We start from the raw sequence: 18926 nt of genomic DNA on the forward strand, positions 1-18926 counted from the left end.
ATTACTTTGTTTATATATTAAATGTTTGAATAATCGAAATTTAACCAAATGTAATGCACCTTTTTAATAAAGAATGAAAACAAATTACCTGCATTAGGGTCAACATGGACAAAATTTTCCTTTATGTCAAAATGGACAAAATTGACTTTTATGCAAAATAGACAATGTACTTTTGAACCAGGAAAAAATCATCAATCTTAATTGATATATTAAGTGTTTGATTACTTGTATTTTAACCAAGAATAATACACCATTTCACTCGGTGGAATAAAATTTAAATAAAAACAATTTATATGTATTAGGGTCAAAATGGACCAAATTGCCCTTTATGTTAAAATCGACCAAATTGTCCTTTATGTCAAAATGCAAAAAAAAGAATTGTTATCCAAAGATGTTTTATTTTTAATTCTTTCTAACTTCAAAGTTGTGTAACTTGCATCTAATCATACTTTTTATGTTGATCCATTTTAAATGACCTAAAGGGCAATTTGGTCCATTTTTTCACATAGTTAATTTTCTTTTCCATTTTTTTCTAATACCAAGTGAAATGCACCTTTTTGGTCAAGAATGAAAAAAATTCACCAACATCAGGGTCAAAAGTGGACAAAAATGTCCTTTATGTCAAAATGTACAAAATTGACTCTAATGTGAAAATGCAAAATAGACAATGTACTTTTGAACCAGGAAGAAATCATCAATTTTGATTGATATATTAAGTGTTTGATTAATTGTATTTTAACCAAGGGTAATACACCATTCCAATCGTTGGAATAAGTTCTGAATGAAAACAATTTGGGATAATGTCATAAAAAGCCTTAAGTTTGGCAGAAAATGTCGGTTTTACCCTTCGGCAGATTTTTGGTTCGTTTATACCGCAAACTTGTCATTTTTTTGTCGGTTTTGCCTTTGTCACCTGCAATATCAGGTTTCCAGGTTACCATGAATTATTTTTTGCGAAAAAACCCTTAAGTTTACAAATATTTTGCAAAAAAACCCTTAAGATTATAAGCATATAAAATATAAATATATATTCAAAATTTGATAAAACTACATAGTTTTCTACTGAAACATATTTTTAGCTTTATGTACGGTAAATTTTATATTGGTTCGATATAAAGTTTTTATATTTAAGTTTTAAGAAGGTTACCTAGTTTTATCAAAATTTGAATATATTTCTTAATTAATACATCAACTTTTCAAAACAAAATTAAAAAACATCTGTTAGTTAATAATTAATTATGCTAAAATAGTTAAACATATGAATAATATGGCATCAAGTACATTCAATTAATTTTTTTAAAAGGTAAATAAAAATATTTTATATGTTTAAAAGGTTTGTATTTCATAAATAATAACGTATCATATTTTTTTTATATGTTTAAATACATAATAATATTATCATATTTTTATATTAAAATATCATAAACATTTTAAACATCAAAAATAAATATAAACCTTTTAAACATATAAAATATAAATATATTTGTCTAATTTATTATATAAATATATTTATCTTTATAAAAAAAATATGATAGTTTATTATTTCTGAAATACAAACCTTTTAAACATATAAGATATTTTTATTTTTCGTTTAAAAAAATTAATTGAATGGTACTAATGTCATATTATTCATATGTTTAATTATTTTAGCATAGTTCATTATTAGCTAACAGACGTTTTTTAATGTTGCTTTGAAAAGTTTAAGTATTAATTAATAAATATATTCAAATTTTGATAAAATTAGGTAACTTTTTAAAATTTAAATATAAAGACTTTATATCGAACCAATATAAAATTTACCATAAATAAAGCTAAAAATATGTTTCAGTAAGAAACTATGTAGTTTTATCAAATTTTGAATATATATTTATATTTTATATGTTTATAATCTTAAGGGTTTTTTTGCAAAATATTTGTAAACTTAAGGGTTTTTTCGCAAAAAATAATTCATGGTAACCTGGAAACCTGCTATTGCAGGTGACAAGGGCAAAACTGACAAAAAAAATGACAAGTTTGCGGTATAAACGAACCAAAAATCTGCCGAAGGGTAAAACCGGCATTTTCTACCAAACTTAAGGCTTTTTATGACATTATCCCAAACAATTTCTATGCATCATTGTCAAAATGGACCAAATTGCCCTTCATGTTACAATGGACCACAAAGTCCTTTATGTCAAAATGCCAAAAAAGAAATGTTATTCAAAAACACTTCACTAATTACAAAAACACTTCACTAATTAAAACATAGACTTCTATTCATGTCTTACATTTGATGACTAAAACAACTTACAAATTTAAAGGAAAACTAAATAAAAGTAAACAACAAAACATATTAATACTCTTGAAAACATAATATTGTTTCATGGACCAAAAGCTGCTAGACGAGATCCTATTTTAAATATACCATCTAGATATAATTTACGCCTATCATCATGAGACATCCTTTGATATTGACCAATTAGATTTTCTACTTCAGGCTTCATTATGTTCACCTCACTCAACAAAATTTTCAAACAATACCTCCTCCTCAGCTTCCTAATTTGATGTAATTGATCAGCACCTTCCTTTTTAAATCCACATTCCCATTGTGCTAACGGACCACCTTTATAAGTTTTCATGTGCCTCATAAAAAATATGCCACAATCATTCAAGTTACCCATTGTTTTCCATGTCATGTACCGATGGAAAAAATCAATTTCATATTGAACCGAAAACGCCATATTATGATTAATTTCAAGAAGATACCTCTCAAACATATACTTCTGCAACAATAAAAAAATAATATCAGAAATAAAATATTACTAAGATTATATCAAAGTCAAAATAACATACCAAATTATAAATAAGATGTGGATATGCTTCATCACAACTACTGTACAACAGGTTGTCCAAAATCACAGCTTTTCGGTTCTTAAAATCATAAACAAACACAAAATAGTGATTGTTTGAACATGCAGGAAAAAACACCTATATATAAAAAAAAATTCATTAAGATAATTTAAACTTTTATATAAAATAAACATATCGTATTAAAACCTTACCATATCAAATCCTTTTAAACATCTTCTATCTTCCGATACACCCAAACACTGAAGGACATTCTCTTTGAAATTTTTATACTCTTTCTTCACTTTTAGTTCCTTTGATGTGCATATATCCAGGATTCTACTTATACAAAAAAAATCAAACCCATATTGAAACAAATAATAAAATTAAAAAAACTAAAAATTTACCAAAACACATGTCTTGAAGAAGAAACATGACGGAGTATCTTTATTTCTAGCTCTCTCATCATAGTTTAGAACATCAACAAAACAATCAATTGTTCCATAAAATAGATGTTCATGCGGATATAAGCTCTCAAACATATGACGTTCTCCACGTTGACCAGATATGCTAAGAAATAAGTTATCCCTACAAAATTAAAATGATAATATTAATATATGTTAAATTAATAATTACCTATCTTCACAAAAAAACCCATTACATTGGATCTTCAACTAAACTGAATACCAGTTAGATATTATGTTCTCTTCCTTTGTCAAAGTAGTATCAATAGGAACCGCCCAAATCACATAAGGAGACCTCCTTACTGGAGGTAACATTTGATCTCTTTTTGGCCTTGATTTAGATTGCAATTGATTTTGATTTCTTTTACTCAAACAACTTGTAACATGCAAATTTTTACCCCTTACATTAACCGGAGAATCAACAAACCCTTTAAATATTGATCTCTCTTGCATTTTATGACCTGAACTTAAACAAGGCTTTTTTGGAGTATATAACTCAGACTCTATTACTAAAACAAAGGATAGTATATCTTCATTCAACAATCTTTTTCCAATTTCATTACCTACAATACAAAAAATAAAAATAGATTTAGAATTTGATGTTCTTTTGCATTATCATAAAATGAAGACAAAACTGCATTTATGGTCCCTGTGGTTATCCAAAAAGTGTGGATAAGGTCCAAAATATTTTCAACTTGCACCATTAGTCCAAAAGCTGAAACTTTTTATGGTTTTAATCCCTGAATATTTTAAAATTAGTTAGAAAGACTATTTTGCCCTTCCATTTTTTATGTATTTCAGTAATTCAGTACTTGAAAAAAAAAGCAAAAAGAAATATTATCAGCACCCCTACCACCCCCACCTCTTACGTCGATAACCCTACCCCTCTCTTACTAATTTAATTCACAATCATACACTGATACACATACATAAACTATGAACACAATGGAGTTCTGGGAAAATATTATGCATATTCAACACATATAAGCACATATAATGAAGTTTTGGAAAAACTGATGCAGATTAAACACATATATGTGCACACACACCTCTCTCTCTCTTGCGTCTCTCGTTCTCTCTTCCTGATTCAACAAACACACACACGCACACATACTGATAAACCAGATTGAGAACATTGATAGGCCAACACCTCCCTCTATTACTCTCTTTCTTGAGTTTCTCATTCCAGCAAAGGATTTTCACAGTCGGAGCTACGTTTTCATTTGGTGAACCTCCAAGAGCGAAGTGACCATCAATGTATGTGTGTAGTTGTTCAGATCCGAGATTTTAGGGTTTTTAGATGTTCGGGTGGTGTCAATTTCCGTGTTAATCAGAGTATGTATGTGCCGAAGGTCTGATTTTCAAACACTTGTTCAACACCATTATTTCCATATCTCAATTTCTTGAAGGCCCAATCGTCAGATTCTGATTCAATTTCTTGAAGGTGCAACATGCTGATTCTGATTCTTTATAGTGACTCAAGTTCACCACCGGAAGGTGTTGTAGATATGGGTTTTAACTCATGGTTGTTCTTGTGTGTGATGAACCCAATAGAGAAAGGGAGGGGTGGGGTTTACGAATTGGGAGGGTGGGTTAGGATGATTTAGAAGATTGACCCCATTTTTCATGAGAATCGCTCTTTAGGGGAATTTCATTTGAGATGAAAAACCGCTCCAGTTCTAGGGAATCATTTCAATGATGGTGGTGGGTTAAGGTTTTTTAAGGTGGATCTAAAATTATGTTACCTGGTGTTTTTGTCATTGAAGGGATGAAGAAGACGATGAGAGAAAGAGGTTTTTGCAAGTGAAGAGAGAGAGAGAGAGATAGAGAGAGAGAGAGAGAGAGAGGTTACCGGTGGAGAGGGATGGATGGGGTAGGATTTATTTAATTATTTTTTTTAAACATTTAAATACTAAAATTAATAAAGAAAATAGAAAAAACAAATCAAAAGGGTAAAAGAGTCATTTCAAATTGTTCAGGGACCAAATCCACGAAAAGTTTGTGATTTTGGACCAGTGGTGCAAGTTGGAAACTTTTTGGACTCCATCTACAATTTTTTGCTAACCACAGGGACCAAATTTGCAGTTTAGTCTAAAATGAATAATTCATAAATATAGAAAACAATTACCCTGATGATTGAAAGAGTCATCCTCAAAACTAATTTTCCTTCTTATTGAGCCTGAACTTGAAACATTATCAACATCACTATGATGGAATTTAGAAAAAACTGAAACAATCTCTTGTAATTTCAATTTATACAATTGAAAATTTTTATGACTTCCATGCTTTTGCAATGCCATTTCAACTTTCTTATTCAAATCATAAACAACCCACTGAATATCCGACTCACAATCCTGAAAATTTTTAAAAAATAAATAAAATAAAAATTAATCCGAAATTTAAGAAAATATACAAATAAAAAATGAATCTTACATATATCGATCCACTTTCAAAATCTTCATTACAATTTGCAACAACACCATAACCGAAACCACCATTTTCCAATTCCTTGCTTTCTCTAAACTTAAGTTGATCTGATGTCCAGAAATTAATTACAGGAAATCTTCTGAAAAATGGCATTTGCTGACATTGAATCCTGTCAACATATAGCAACTACAAAAAACATCTTTAGTTAGAAAATATAATGATATGAATATTATTTATTATATAAAGAAATCAAAAAATTTAAAAGAATATACCGTTAGAAATTCACATGGTCCATTAAAAAATGTTTTAATTTCATTTCTGCTCCATACCACTTTCTCTTCCTTCAAACAATTCAAAACATATGCACACCAATCTATTTTATCCAACTTAGATGATTGAGACAAGTAAGGAAGAACTTTGAAATTACAAGCTCCTTGTTTGTTACATGATCCGAAACATGTACACACCAGAATTATGAAATTCACAATGAAAACCATATCTGCTTCACTTCGCTCTATTATCTTCATCAACAAATCAGAAGGAGCTACTAATGACAATGGCTTCTTAAATTGGTCTTTCCAAATTTCAAACTAATCATCATTGCCTCGAACACCTAAACAACTTATTTGCTCATAACCCAATGGCAAACCTAGAACCCTATTCACATCTTCTCTTGTTACCGGAATATTTCCACCTTCACTCTTAATAACCATCTCCTCATGATCAAAAGAATCCACAACAAAATAACATAATTTCGTTGGAATACTTTGAGTCTTCATATCAAGCAATGACCCAAAACCAATTCTTCTTACACAATCTTTTTGAATATCATTCATAGATTTCACAGCCCCATAAATAGAATTAACAGAAACACGAGCATACAAAGCTTTCACATTACCAGCTTTACCATCTTTTTTTTTCTTTTTTATCAGATTTTCCTACAAACTTCTTAAAACTTCTTATACTCGAATCTTCATAATCTGAATCACTAGAAAAAGAATTACAGCCTACAAAACATATCCAAATATTACATTAACAATTAGATTAACAATTAGATTAAAACTGCAAGAAGGTATTCAATCAGTTTGTATTTAATTTGAAATACCTTAGTTTCTTTAAATTTACTTCATAATAAAAATCAAACTTTAATAGGGTGTTTTAATGCAATAAAACAACATCCTTATATTAATTGAATGTGGAATTAAAGAATATGTACATACCTTCATTAATTTTTTTGCCCTTGCCTACTTCATCATCAATTCTGCGTTTCTTAAGCTTCAAAGAATTGCTAGAATGAATCTCAATTGCCTTATTCTCATCTGATACAATAAAAACGATTGTATTATCTACTGAATTAACGACAACTCACAAAACAACTACCTTCATTGACTTTTTCCATGTTTCTAAGAACATCAACACTTGAAACACCGCCATTTTCGGGATCTTTCTTAATCTTCAATGATTTACCGGAATGTATCTCAATTGGATTCTTCAAATCTGGAACAAAATAACATGAACTACATGAATCGATAAAACTAATAATTAAAGTTCTGAATGCTTGATGAATATGGATAAACATATGAACCTCCATCAAATTTTTGTTTCTGTATGAAATCTTCAACCGCATAATCTTCATCATCTTCAATTTCAATCGGATTATCAGCACAGTTCAAATTCAAATTCATGTTTCGTTCTAATTCCTTTTGCAATCGGTTCTTTTTTTTTCCTTTTCGAATTAAACCTTTTTTTATTTGAACGAGCATCCAATATGGCTTTAAACGCAAACATCGAATAAAAACCGAAACTGCAATCGGTCAATTCTAATTTGAGTCAACCGAATGTCTATACATTAAAAACTAAATTGGTCCACTACGTACAGTAAGAAGTTACCAACTGAATTAAAATTTCAAATTTGATTATCCACAATAACTAATAAATACATTCAAAAAATATATATTTACAAGTATACCCTTTAAATATTAGAAAATAATATAAATTACAAAATACATGTGTCAAAAATTGAATGGTTCTCGCATTTTCGCATAATATATATATTTTCGCATATATATATATATATATATATATATATATATATATATATATAATTAAATTGTCTTTTTTAATAAGAACCCTAAAAATCAACCTGCGTCTTATTTTTTTAGTCGATATCCCCACTAAAAAAAAAGTAAGACGCCAAGGGGAAATACAGAGACGTGGAAACGGAAATAAGATTCTTGAAACTCATCTTCTTCTGCACTTCCTTTTCTCTTCCTGACAAAAATGGTAAACATGGTAAATATTTTTCACAACCGTCATGCCTTAACTAGAAATGCAGTAAATTTACAGTTCCTTGACTAAACAAGTGGTCTGGCTTTCTCCACAGAAGTCCAAAAGTCTTCCAGCAACACCCATCACCATCGATCACATTATCTTCTATCTTCTTAATCTGCTTATGATGATCATCCAGATTCATCTCATCAAAATTTCTTCGCAATCATTTTAACTTTTCTTAACAAAGATTTGATTTTTATCAGGATCCTTCAATCATACCTTTAATGGCGTCTTCTTCAACTTCATCCATTCACAAGATCTTTAAGTATGATGTATTTTTGAGTTTCAGGGGCGAAGACACTCGTACGAACTTCGTTGACCATCTTTATCATGCTCTTAAGCAAAAAAGCATTCATACTTACAAGGACGACGAAGAAATCAAAAAAGGGGAAAACATTAGTGATGAGCTCATCGGATCCATTGAAAACTCCAAATTCTACATCATTGTTTTCTCCAAAAGATATGCCTCTTCATCTTGGTGCTTGAATGAACTTGTTAAGATAATGGAGTGTCAGAAGTCGAACGAGCATACCGCTTACCCCGTTTTCTATGATGTGGAACCACGGGAAGTCCGCAAACAAGAGGGGGCAGTGGCAGACGCCTTTTACGACCTTCAAAATAAAGAGGCTGCTGGAATATGGAGAGAGGCTCTCAAAGAAGCAGCGGATCTGGCTGGGTGGGAGTTGAAGAACACTGCTGACGGGTAATTCCTTCATTAGATCTCTGCAATATTTTGAATATTTTAGATCTACTGCATAATCTGGAGTCCTGGATATAAATGGCTCGTATATGGCATCTTAGATTGTCAAATTTTAATACGTAATTTTTCATATGTTAATTATAGATCTGAAAGTGACTGGTGATATGGGATTTTGAGTAAGCTAACTGAATCTTCTTTAAAATGCAGGCATGAAGCTAAATTCATCCGAAAAATAGTTGAGGTGCTTTCACTAGAGTTACGTTCCATTAGTTTCAACATTGATGAAAAGCTAGTAGGAATGGAGACCCGGATCGAAAATCTTATACCATCTTTAGGAATTGGCTGTGACGATGTCCGTATGATCGGGATCAAGGGCATGGGAGGTGGTGGAAAGACAACTTTAGCAAGAGCTGCTTTTGATCACATATCCTTTCAGTTTGAAGGTACAAGCTTCGTTGAAAATGTGAGGGAAAAGGCTTCTTTCTCCGGTTTAAATTCTTTGCAAAAGCAAGTCCTTTCAGATGTCTTCAATGAAGACATGAGAGTAAGTAGTGTTTTTGATGGGAAACGCATGATGAAGAGGAGGATTCCTAATAGGAAGGTTCTTGTTGTTCTAGATGATGTTGATGATATAAATCAACTTGAGGCGTTAGCAGGCGAGCCTAACTGGTTTAAGGCGGGAAGTGTAATTATCATCACAACAAGAGATGAGCAAGTGCTGGTAGCGCATCGAGTGAAGTTCATTCATGATGTCAATCTGCTATCATATGAGGAGGCAATTTGCCTGTTCAGTAGGTTTGCATTTGGGATAGATATTCCAATTCAAGGGTATGAAGAGCTATCAAGACAAGTTGTACATTATGCGGCTGATCTTCCCTTGACGATTAAGGTTTTGGGTTCGTTTCTTTGTGGAAAAACTGATCTCGAATGGATAGATGCCCTAGAAAGACTAAAAACGATTCCGGAAACACAAACTTTGAAAAAATTGGAATTAAGCTATATATCTCTAGAGGAGGATTACAAGGAAATGTTTCTAGATGTTGCATGCATCATGAAAGATTGGCTGAAAGATGAGGCTATCAAAGCGCTTGAATATTGTGGGTTTCATGCTAGAAATGGTTTAAAAGTTCTTGAACAAAAATCTCTCATAACTATTTATAAGAACTTTTATTATGATGGTGATTGCCTAGGCATGCATGACCGTATTGTAGAAATGGGCAGGAATATTGTTCGTCGTGGGCACCTGGATGAGCCTCACAATCATAGCCGATTGTGGATTAAAGATGAAATTGAAGAGATATTAGCTAATGATTTGGTAAGGATAATGTTTACTTATATTTGGTAAAAGAAAAAACCAACACATCTATAGTTATTATGACACAAGTTTCATGGTGACTTATTTTGGATTGCAGGGTACTAAAGCAACAAGATGTATACGATTCCACTCAGTGAAATTCAATCCTCATATTTTTATAAAAGGTCTGAGAAAGATGAAGGAACTTAGATTTCTTTCTGTTTTTGGAGTTTCTTCCAGTGATTTGGAGTTTAGTATGGCTGGCTCAGACTTCCCAAATGCTCTACGATATGTGGATTGGACCTATTACCCTTTTAGTTCTTTACCCACAATGTTTCAAGCAAATAATCTTGTTGCACTTAAAATGGTTCGCAGCAGAATTGTACAACTTTGGGAAGGTGGAGAAAGTAAGGTAAAATTATGGTTGATCGATTGATCTGTATAATTCATTATATAATGTTATACATACATTGTTCTGTTATTACACCAATATTCATTTTGTTTCTTTTTTGCTTATTTTAGGTCTTTAACAAGCTCAGATTTCTTGACCTCAGTTTTTCAAGGTTGAGTACCATTGACCTTGGGCTTACTCCAAATCTCGAGACGTTGACTCTTCATTATTGCGATGATTTGCTAGAACTTCATATGACCGCTGGATGTTTAAAGCTCACCTCTGTCGACATTGAAGGTTCAAGGTTGAGGACCCTTGACCTTGGGATGACTCCAAATCTAGGGAAGTTAAATCTTCAAGAATCTTGTTGTTTGGAAGAACTTCACATGGCCAATAAATGTCAAAAGCTCACCAAACTCAAAATTAGTCATTCAAAATTGAGGACCCTTGACCTTGGGATGACTCCAAATCTAGAGAAGTTAAATCTTCAAGAATCTTGTTGTTTGGAAGAACTTCACATGGCCAATGAATGTCAAAAGCTCACCAAACTCAAAATTAGTCATTCAAAATTGAGGACCCTTGACCTTCGGATGACCCCAAATCTCAAGAAGTTATATCTCAAAGAGTGTCATAAATTGGTAGAACTTCACACCCCCATTGGATGTCTAAACAAGCTTGTCCATGTAGACTTAAGTGGTTGTTTGAGGTTTAGCTCTTTTTTGTTTGACAAAGATGATTATACTTCTTGTAGTGTGGATGAATCACTTGAGGTTGGTCCTTCAGCTGAATTACAGCTGATTGCGGAGGCCTTAGAAAGATGCCCGCTTCACCCCGACAATAACTTGCCTAAGTTTCGGTTTAAGTGCTTTTATGAAGAAGATCGAACCTCATTTACTAGAAATCTTGAGATGCTTCTTTCTGTAGGTATGTGTGCTTGCACAAACCTTGAGACGTTTTCACAAAGCATTTGTGGGTTAAGACATTTAAGAAATCTTGAACTCAAAGGCAGTTTTCTAGAGACGTTCAAGGATCTTGACCAGTTAGATTGTCCGGAGGAGCTAATTTTGTCATCTACAACAATTGAACATCTTCCACATAGCATTTGTATGTTGAAACATTTGAAATCTCTTGAACTTATAGATTGTCTGCTACTTGAGAGGTTACCTGAGGATCTTGACCAATTAGAATGTTTAGAGGAGCTAACTTTGTCATCTACAACAATTAAACATCTTCCGGATAGCATTTGTATGTTGAAACATCTGCAATCTCTCAGACTTATATTCTGTTGGCTTCTTGAAAAGTTACCCGAGGGTATTGGCGAATTAGAAAGTCTAAGGATGCTCGCTTTGTCATCCGCGAAGATTAAGCATCTACCAGGTAGCATTTGTATGTTGAAACGTTTAACTTTTCTCCAACTTGATCATTGTTTGTTGCTTGAAAAGTTACCTGAGGGTATTGGGGAATTGGAAAGTTTAAGGAAGCTCACTTTGTCATCTATGAAGATTAAGCATCTACCCGATAGCATTTGTATGTTGAAATTTTTAACTTCTCTCAAACTTGATCATTGTTTATTGCTTGAAAAGTTACCTGAGGAACTTGGATGTTTAGAACATTTAGGAGAGTTGTATGTACAAGGTACAAGCATAATTCATCTTCCACAGAGCATTCTTTTGGTAAAAGGTCTGTTTATCTTCGGGTCGTGGGAACTTCTTGAGTCGTGTGGGTTTACATCGGAGATACAAGGCCCACTATATGACTGCTTCGTACAGCTGCCAACAGCAGAAGTCTCCAGGGATGAACTTTTTGAAGCTTTGTAACAGGTACTTTCTGTGTTCTTCATTGATCTTGTCACACTGATTTAAATAATAAAATTGATACGACGGTAACTAAATTTCAGCCACAAATCAAAATTAATAATTAAAAGAAAATAAAGTACTATACATGCAGACAATGTTCATCTTAATTTGTTCTCTTCTCTTGATTTTTTCTCTTAAAAAGCTAAATTCAATGATTTTTGCAGAAAAGAGATGCTGAAAAAATGGATTAAGCCTACACTCGGGTAAATTGCTATCTGTCTCTCTTATCATAGCATCCTAATTCTAGTTCTTCCTATTACAAAATTATACTACAAAATATCTACCCAGTTTATCAATGACATTAAATTACAAAGCAATTTTACTGCCCTAACTGGGTAGATTTATTGAAGTATATGTTTAAATAAGAAAAAAAAAATGAAACTTGAAAGTACAATGCTATAACTGGCTAGACCATTCAAAGTATAATGTTCTAATAAGTAATAGTTGAAAGTATAATGCTCTTGTTATGTAGAATTTCAAAGTAAAAATTAAAAGTACAATCCCATGGCTGGGTAGATTATCTAAGTATAATGTTGTAATAAGAAAAAAAAAATTGAAAGTACAATGCTATAATTAGGTAGATTTTTCAAAGCATAATGTTTTAATAAGAAAAAAAATGTAAGTACATTGCTATATTTGGGTAGATCATTCAAAGTATAGTGTTCTAATAAGAAAAGGTTTTGAACGTACAATGCTACCTTGAGTAGATTTTTCAAAGTACATTGCTTTAATAAGAAAAACAAAGGAACATGTTGTAATCAAATGAAATGAATGTAGGATGCCATACTACATAAATAAATGAGAGTACGTTGCTATATCTAAGATTATTCTGATATTTATGTATGAATATACATGTGTATAAACGTATGTATGTATGTATCAACATTATTTTCCACATTATATTACAATTTAGAAACGGTTGATCTTTTATCATCCACAATATAATCATGTGTTCACCTTGAAATTTGAGTGCAGATACCGGTAGAAGAAGGGTTGATTCCACATTCAGTATCGTTGACTTTGTGTTGGGGATTCCTGTTGATTGAAGCATTGTTACTAGTTGAAATCAATGTGAGACTTCTTCAAAAGAAGAAACACATAGTGCACAATGAGAATGAGTTGGAAGTGATCTCCATTAGAACCATGGCTCAAGAGATGTTAGGTTGGGACTTTCCAAATGTCATTTGAACTGCAAGATTTTGATAATAAATTCGTTCCATTCTTCATTTAATGGAACAATCAAAAATTGATCGTAGTTCTTGTTTGTAAGTTTGTTTTTAGACTTAAAGCTTAATGCTTTATATTTTGAAATATAAATTTAGCTTACCACTCTGAATTTTCATGGATCAACCCAAACCGTATCCTGATTAACAATAAGATTGTAATTTTGAAAGTTACGAATCGTCTCATATGTGTATTGATTGCGACCTTAATTGTTTGTGAATAGAGTTTTGATAGGTTTCAGGTTAAAAGTTGCCATACAATCTGTAGAAAGTTGTTACAATAGGAAAAACGTTCTGCTATATATGTAGGGTGCACATAATGCACGCACCCACAACAGGATGATTTTGAGAAGCTCTAGAGGCCCATAAAAGTCATTTCTCAAAGAACTATTGTACTTTCTCTGTTTTCTAGTTGATCATCGTTCTCTGAATTGACATGGTGGTCTTTTTGGTCTTGTTGTAGATGATAATGATTATTTTTCAGCTAAAAACCCAAAAATTAAGTTAAGTGGTCAGTCTCTCGACTTTGGAAAAGGTTGATGTGATGGGTCTCTACTAATCCAGTAACTTATAATAGAAAAAAGAAATTTTCCACATGTAACTTTCTTCATGTTATTTTATAGAGGGACAAGTTTATTGTTGTGTGTATGCTGCTAATAGAACTGGACATGAAACATAACACACATTTCTTTATGAACTAATTTTTTTTTGGAACTAATCATGGGTAGTGATGGTATGTTAACTTTGTTTTTTTCCTTGATTTCATAGGGTTTATGTATATATTCCAAAAAGTTATTTCATCATATAATTGATTTCTACCAGGCAGCTGCCAAAGTAGTTTTATTGCACTGATCATGGAGGATGGAACATTAGATAGATTTCGCTCTTCAACAATCTTGGCAACTGAAGTGAATATTGTTAATTGACCTTCATTTGAACCCTAAATAGGCAATCTATTTTTTTTTCTGATCAAAAAATTGCACTGGAGATGGAAGTGTTATGGATTTTAATTGATACTTGTATATCTTAATTGTTTTGTTGGGTCATTACTGAAGTTGCAGTATTTTTCTACATTTTAGTGAGCAATAAATTGAAAAGACTCAGGTAACCTGGTTCATCTTAATTTCATATCTTCTCTTGATCTTTTCCCATGAAAAAGTTAAATTCAATGGTTTTGCAGAAATAAGATGATAAGAAATATGAGATATGTATGTTTGGGGTTAAATGTATGAATTAGAAACATACTTTCACTTGTTTTTTTATCGTACATCCTACTTTCATTTATTCTTGTTAAAACATTGTACTACAAAAATCTAGCCAACTATTGCAATGCAATTAAAAGACAAAGCAATTTCACTTCTCTGACTGGGTATATATCAATCAAAGCATAATGTTCTAATAAGAAAAAAATTGAATCTTGAAAGTACATTGCTACATTTGGTAGATTTTCAAAGTATTATGCTGTAATAAGAAAAAGTTAAAAGTACACTGCTATAACTGGTAGGAGTTTTACTTATTAGAACACTATAGTTTGAAAAGACACTTAAACATGTATTATTTCAATCCTTTTAATATCAAGAGTGGATTAAATTCTAAAATCTAGGCGTAAAAAAGAGCTTTTAAACATGTTTAATAAGAGGTCTAAACAACCATTGATGCTTGTTCCTTTTGATTTTGGTCCTGCATATACAATGTAAATGAAATCACAAAGAGCTGCAACAAGAAGTATAGAAAGTTTCAACTAAGAGCACCACTAAGTAAGTGATCATGAGATGAATCACTACCATTACAGCCGTAACGACTCCTTTTTGAAAATGAACAAGTGGAAATTGTATGTTAATTGACTATATTCTTGCCATGTCACCACCTAACATAATCATACAACTTGATGGTTTCTCATCCTAAAGAGGATAGAAAAAAATAAGCAAAAAAAAAAAAAAAAAAAAAAAAAAAAAAATCTGACAATGAAGTATAACTCAAAGAGTACAAATTCAAGGGTATTTGATTAAAAGTATTGTTCAAGTAAGTGATTAAAAAATCAGGACCCGACTTTCATGAAGTTGAAGTGCAAGCCCAACCTCTCTTCTGTATCTTTTCCGCAATAACTTCATCTAAAAGCAACAAAAAGCAAATTATTAGATGTGAATTTTTATATAATTGAATGGAAAACATATTGCATAGTAACAAAAAAAAAATAACTCGACAAATTTGTGGTGTGCTTGATATCATTTTCAAATCATTTCTTATTTTATTTTTTTTGTAATTTATGTAAAGAAAACCTTTGCATCTTTTCTGGAAATATTCCTCATAAAATTATTTCCAGAATTACAACTATTGCTCAAAAGTAATACTCCTATATATCACCATCACTTAATTGCACCTCTCACAAGTCTTCCTTGCAACAAAAAAAACTATGTGTTATGATTATGATTTTTCAATTTTTACCTATGATGTCATAAAAACTGCAGAATGTTCCCAAAATTCATCCCCATGTTTAACAAAAACAGATGGCAATTAGCGAAAAATATTTTTGTAATAAAATATCAAATCTCAAATTTAGAAAAACTCTTTACTTTTTTTCACCTTTTACTGAAAACCCATTATAAAATTTGTTTTTAAAGAAAAATTATTGATTTTTTTTTTTTGTTTATTTACGCCATTAATTATATGTTAAAATAAGTTAATATTGTTAACACTATGTAAAGTGTTTGCAGGGAAATTAGACAACACAGGAACTTTACACAAAAGTTGTGTTACTTCATTATAGAAAAGTGACAAAGCTTGATGCCTAAGAAGGCTTACACGTGAAAGGAAAATGACAGAAACATAAAAAACTGCTCCACTAAGAGCCTAAAGATAATGGACAACCCACTACCTAAAAAGACAAAGTCAAGAATAACTTTTATGGGGAAAATAAATAAAGCAAACTAAACATATATTAAAAGATAGCTAGACATATGCACAACAAGTCATGCACGTGGTCTTAGGTGTTGGATTTTAATACTCCCTCTCAACGCCAACATTCACCATTCCCATTGTCTCACAGAAGTTGGTCAATTTCTTGCTTGAGAGGCCTTTAGTGAATGAGTCTGCAACTTGGTCTGAAGTTTTTATGTATTGAAGGTCTATGTCTCCATTTAAAACTTTCTCACGGATGAAGTGATAATGAACCTCCACGTGTTTGGTTCTTGCATGAAACGTTGGGTTCTTAGCCAACTGTATTGAAGAGAGATTGTCACAATAAAGCTTGATCTTGTGACCTTCCCATTCATGTAGATCTTTTAGAAGTTGAACCAACCAAACACTCTCTTGGGCTGCCATTGCAGCAGCTCTACACTCTGCTTCGGTTGTGGATAGAGACACTGTGGGCTGCCGTTTACTGCACCATGAGATTGCACTAGACCCCAACATGAACACATATCCTGTTGTAGAGCGTCGTGTGTTTAAGTCACCTGCATAGTCAGCATCGCAGAAACCAACTAGCTTGCACATTGACTCCCTCTTAAACATAATTCCTTGATCAAGTGTTGCTTTCACATACCTTAGAACTCGACGTATGGCAGCAAGATGAGATCTCCTAGGGTTTTGCATGAACCGACTCAAAACCCCTACAACAAAAGCTATGTCAGGCCGTGTCAAAGTGAGATAAATGAGGCTTCCCACAATCTTCATGTATATAGTCGTGTCTTCTAACTCTCTGCTGGTATCAACACAAAGTTTTGAGTTTGTGTCAATTGGTGTCATTGCTGGCTTACTGTCAATCAAAAAAAAAAAAAAAAATTCTTAGGCATCAAGCTTTGTCACTTTTCTATAATGAAGTAACACAACTTTTGTGTAAAGTTCCTGTGTTGTCTAATTTCCCTGCAAACACTTTACATAGTGTTAACAAATCTGGTATCAGAGCTAGACCCATGGCTGATCTTCAAGTAGTAGGTGGTGTCAAGAAACTCAACAACCAAAACTACAACACATGGTCCACTTGTATCACTTCGTACATGCAGGGGCAGGATTTGTGGGAGGTTGTAGATGGTACTGAGAAAGCGCAACCAGAAGCTGAAGATAACAATGGGGTTCTGCGAAAATGGAAGATCAAGGCGGGAAAGGCGATGTTTATTATGAAGACAACAGTTGAAGAAGACATTCTTTAACACATCCGGGATGTTGTGACTCCAGTCGAAGACTGGAAAACTCTTCAATCACTGTTCTCGAAAAAGAATGACACAAAGTTGCAACTTCTGGAAAATGAGTTGCTCTCTGTGTCTCAACGTGAGATGTCTATTCCTCAGTATTTCCATAAAGTGAAGTCAACTTGCAGGGAGATTTCAGAACTTGATCCACAGTCTTATATTCCTGAGACTCATATGAAGCGGATCATTATTCACGGCTTAAAGCCTGAGTTTAGAAGCTTTGTGGCTGCAATACAAGGTTGGTATGTCCAACCTTCTTTGGTAGAGTTTGAAAACCTCTTGGCAGGAGGCTCTCGCAAAACAGATGGTAAGCATCTCTGTTAAAGCCGAAGATGAAGCCCTTTATGTGGAGAGAAGTAAAGGGAAGTACAAGGCTAACTCAAACCAGGGACAGAAAAAGAATTATGATAAGCACAAACGGAACGAGAGGAGAAATCATGACAATGAGAAGGGAGAACAATCAGTGGAGAAGCAGAAAAGTTCTCGGTCTAACAAAAAGTTTCCTTTTAAATGTTATAATTGTGGTAAAAAAGGACGCATGGCAATAAATTGTCCACAACAACGTATGGAAGAAGGCAATGCAGCAACTGCTCAAGAAGAAGACGCATGGGATGCTGAAGCACATTTTGCACAAGATGAACATGTCATGGCCCTTGCAGCTACAACTGAAAAATCGAAGAACAAGTTAGATGAATGGGTAGTTGATTCCGGCTGCTCAAATCATATGACGGGAGATAAAAAGATTATTCAAAATGCAGTTGAATATGGTGGAATTAGAGTTGTTGTGATTGCTGATAACTCAAAACTTAAAATTGCCCACGTTGGTGATGTCCAGTTTCACCCGGAAGAAAACAAGAAGGAGATGATGTTAAAAAGTGTGTATCATGTTCCTGGAATGAAAAAGAACTTGCTCTCTGTTTCCCAATTAACCTCAGCTGGTCATTATGTGCTTTTTGGTCCCAATGATGTCAAAGTGTATAAGGAGTTTGAAACTCCATCTTACCCAATTGCCAAAGGAAGAAGATCGGAGTCTATCTATGTGATGTCTGCTGAAACTGCATATGTAGATAAATCAAAGAAAAATCAAAATGTGGATCTTTGGCATATGCGCTTGGGTCATGTAGCTTATGACAAACTCGACACTATGATGAAAAAGAAGCTTGTCAGCGGTCTTCCAGAACTAGAAGTGAGTAAAGGCCTAGTGTGTGCAGGTTGTCAATATGGAAA

At 32.7% G+C, this 18926-nt stretch overlaps 1 protein-coding gene and 1 pseudogene across 2 annotated transcripts; one reads left to right on the forward strand and one right to left on the reverse strand.

Annotated features, from left to right (window-relative positions):
- Positions 1-8112: 8112 nt before the first annotated feature.
- LOC145142566 (disease resistance protein RPV1-like) lies at positions 8113-13706 on the forward strand. Of its 2 annotated transcripts, XM_079074781.1 has the most exons (6): positions 8116-8751; positions 8956-10063; positions 10161-10454; positions 10565-12253; positions 12454-12492; positions 13265-13706. In XM_079074781.1, the coding sequence occupies exons 1-4, from the start codon at positions 8273-8275 to the stop codon at positions 12248-12250; spliced, it is 3567 nt and encodes a 1188-aa protein (XP_078930907.1). In that variant the 5' UTR covers positions 8116-8272; the 3' UTR covers positions 12251-12253; positions 12454-12492; positions 13265-13706. The 2 variants fall into 2 exon arrangements, with proteins under 2 accessions (XP_078930908.1, XP_078930907.1); XM_079074782.1 differs by lacking the exons at positions 12454-12492; positions 13265-13706 and having other exon boundaries at positions 8113-8751; positions 10565-11960; positions 12042-12253.
- Positions 13707-16509: 2803 nt separating this feature from the next.
- On the reverse strand, positions 16510-17256 carry LOC145142563 (secreted RxLR effector protein 161 pseudogene; annotated as a pseudogene).
- Between the last annotated feature and the right edge of the window lie 1670 nt (positions 17257-18926).

The sequence above is a fragment of the Lactuca virosa genome, unplaced genomic scaffold (assembly GCF_052849685.1).
Source record: "Lactuca virosa cultivar CGN04683 unplaced genomic scaffold, Lactuca_virosa_CGN04683_v6 scaffold_22, whole genome shotgun sequence".
NCBI lineage: Eukaryota > Viridiplantae > Streptophyta > Magnoliopsida > Asterales > Asteraceae > Lactuca > Lactuca virosa.